Genomic DNA, 3,539 nt, shown 5'->3' with positions numbered 1-3,539 from the left:
CCTAGGATGCTGCAACCGGGTCTACAAACTGGGTAGCTTCGGTTGCCATCTAACAGGGGCAATGATTGGCATATAACAGCAAAGGATGAGAAATTGTGCCAACGCTCTATACCATCCTCCGAATGCATTGAAAAAGTTGTAATCTTTCTCCAATTTATGCATTGATTAATCTGGGTGTCCAATTTTCAGGTAACTACAAAGAACGACGCGATCGTCGGATACGGGCCAGTGGAACCAGACGGATACGGGTGCGCTTATAACATCAGAAGCAACGGGTTCATATTCTCGGTGTCCGCTTTTCACAGCGACGGTAGGACGAATGCGATGCGTTTCGCGCAAACACTGGAGCAAAGCCTGCGCGATATGGCTGCCATGCTAAAAATTGCTCTAAGGAAATAATCGAGCGACACGGTGAGCACAGAATGGTCGCTTTAAAAGAAAGTATCGGGATGGTGCAAGACACGTTCGAGCTTGTCGATGAAAGTATTTATCGTAGTTTGAATAGTAGACGTTTAAGAGAAATATTTATATTAGTCATAGTTAACGTTGAGTGTAATTCGAGCTCGCACAATTTATCACACGGAGCTGGTTTGATAATAACCCTGCTCTCTCTTAACCTTTAGACGACCACATTCTTCAGAATTTTGATTTAGAAAACTATTTATTTCTTCGAATTGGAAGTTGCTTTTAAGAAAGTATCGGAGGTACAATCGAAGACAAATGCATATGAAATTTTAATTAACCGGATATCTTTGTAATTACGACATTTAAACGAACAAATTTATTGTTATAAGTTTGTTTCTAATGTCAAGTTTCTAATTTATCACGAATTTTTTTTGTTTCTATTTAATTCTAGTTTGAATTCGATACACATTTTAAGGATATCGCACCTCCAAACTTTATAAATCAATCAAATTTAATACAATTTCATTTATTGTTCTAGATGTTTTTTTTTTCTTTTATTTGTTTCAACATACTTTAAATTTCTGTGAAAATATGTTCAATTAAGACGGTAGCACGCGAAGTACCTATCGTATTCATTTCCATGTTTATTAGTATTTTTATTCCAAATAGTTTGCAAAATATAAATATTAATATTTTCCAAGAAAGATTTTCAGCTTGTGGTTTCTTTTCATGGGGACTGTCATAAACACTGCAGTACATTTTTGTGATCACTCGTGTGATCGTCTAAGGATTAAGAAAGAAAAGGAGGGAAAAGAAGTGAAATACCGAAGCGAGTATCATACGAGAAGCTATCGTGTCCCTTGATCGATTCATGAGGGACGATTCTAGAAAAGAAAGTCTTAGCTACCAATTTTACATATCTTAAAGATGCTTTATTTTCGTTAAGAATAGTTAAAAGCTTTCCTAGTTCGATCAATTCTCCTACAAGGAAAACGCTAGCCAATGGCGTTCGTGAATGGATTGTTTACGTGATAATTTTTAAGCAATCATTCTTTCGCTCATTCTTGTAGAAGAATCATGCGCACGTAAGTACAGGTTGGTCGAATAAGTCGTGCCATTTTGGAGAAACACTTTTCTCGCTCCTCGGCCAGTTTAGATGTTCGATCATTTATCGCAAATCATCGTCAGTCGCTTGACATAATCCATATCGGATCCTCTAAAACGCTTTTCTCGCTTAATCTCGCCAACTGAATTAAAAATAGAAACGATCCTGTCTAGAGAAGAATATAATGTTTCGTCTTAGTTTTAATAAATTATCATTTGGAAAAGTGGCGTTCAAAAAATTGAAAAATTGTTTACGTACACTTCACGATTTAATTGATATTTAATAATTTAGAATTATTCCAGAAATATCTAATAATCATTAGGTGAAGTGGACATCACGATACCAAAATTTCTACAGAATGCTTGTTGAAATTTTAAGCATATAATCCTTTTAGGAAAAACCTCACGAATACTCTCAAATAATAATTTTGAAATCATGATTCTAACTTTTAAAATTTTAGTCCCTTTTTTTTGTACTCTACTCACTTGACCACGCCGCTACATACTTAAAATGTTAGTCGTATAACGTAATTTGATCAAGATAGTACCTCGAGATGCATCGTTTTTATTTCACCGTGACTAGCGAAATATATTTGATAATATCGCATTAATAAATGTAATCATATTAACAACATCTAAGCTGACCCAGTACAAAAAGACACCGGGTAGAAAATTTACCTTTTTCTAGAAACGGTTTTCTCCTTATCGAGAAATTCCCTTTCAATTGACAGAATTCGTTCGAATATATATACTGTAAGTTAACTCATGATGCCTAGCATTATGCAAAACATATCAATGATCTCGTAAAGATCTGTTCATCGATAACTCACCTATCGCTATAAAGTACTCGATATCCACCAAAAACCGCGTGTGACTAGGTTCGTATCATCGACTATCTATCAGACAACAGCTTAGTCGACGTTGCAAAGTGCGCACATCTATTATGGTTAATGCACGATTGTCTGAAGGCTGCAACACAGAGAAGCCTAAAAAATGATAAAATATTTATAGGACCCAATTCAGTCCAGTCAGTCTATTATACACTGGTTCCTCGATTTACAAGGTATTTCCTAAACGCGATACCAATTTTACACGATGTTTTACATAATATCTAATACTATTCTAATCGTTGTTTTTATTCATTTTATTAATAATCTATCTATGAATAATAGATAATCCAATACTAGTCTTACGTAGACAATTCTTCCTGGGAAGCTCTATTAAATCTCGATAACTAGACTGCGGGCAGTCTATCGATAACAAATACTTTGTTAAGAAAACGTTTGTTATTTACATTGTTTATTAAAAAAAGATGATTAATGATTGACGATTGCTTTGATTGGTAATTGAAATTTTTCGTGTTGTTATTTCATATATATATGATATATATAAAGTTGTAAAATTCATAAATGTAATGTGTCTTCCAAATTCGGAAGGTTTTTTAATTTATTTTCAAACACAGATGGTGTTTTGAATTCTTGCTTGTTTGGTTTTTTTTTTTTTTTTGAGTGCGTTATTGTTACTTTATTGCACTGAATCCATATATCACAATACAATCATTTCTATTCTTCTTAACATTACATTGCCTCTTTAGTCTTGGCTTAGTTCGTGTTATCGTAACTCTGGATATTATATTTACGTTAATCTTGCCTTTTGTACTCCTCTGTTGGGGCCCACTGGCCCCCATCTAGCTAGGGTACCTCGGGGTCGCTAAGCCCGTACTGTAGCTGCACACAGGGTGTCCCAAAATTGTTGGAGTTCACTGAAAGGTTCGAGGGTGATTTGAAACAACTTTTTCCTTGGTGAAAATGTTGTCCGAGGCTTTTTTAAGGAGATATTAACACATTAAGGACCGCTCACGAGTTTTCTCGTGTTTTCTACACGCAGTCTCTAGATGTGCGGTCCTCAATGTGTTAACAGAAAACACCGACTAATCAGAGCGCGGCTGTCTGCCGCGTAGCCTATGCTACTGTGGCTGTCTAATGCGTAGCCTATACTACTGCGCCAGTCTGGCGCGTATAGACTATGCT

The 3,539-nt window shown here is 35.6% G+C and overlaps 1 protein-coding gene across 2 annotated transcripts in view; it reads left to right on the top strand.

Moving 5' to 3' along the window:
- LOC128875942 (vesicular acetylcholine transporter) overlaps positions 1-1,078 on the top strand; it is a 128,134-nt gene extending 127,056 nt beyond the window's left edge. For both annotated transcript variants that reach the window (XM_054121983.1, XM_054121982.1), the window contains exon 13: positions 190-1,078. In XM_054121983.1, coding sequence (XP_053977958.1) covers positions 190-399 — 210 coding nt within the window. In that variant the 3' untranslated portion in view covers positions 400-1,078. The remainder of the gene's footprint in view (positions 1-189) is intronic.
- Positions 1,079-3,539: the final 2,461 nt, after the last annotated feature.

This window comes from Hylaeus volcanicus, chromosome 4 (genome assembly GCF_026283585.1).
Source record: "Hylaeus volcanicus isolate JK05 chromosome 4, UHH_iyHylVolc1.0_haploid, whole genome shotgun sequence".
Lineage (NCBI taxonomy): Eukaryota > Metazoa > Arthropoda > Insecta > Hymenoptera > Colletidae > Hylaeus > Hylaeus volcanicus.
Note: the sequence above shows the minus strand (reverse complement) of the source record. Positions and strands in the feature narration are given on the sequence as shown.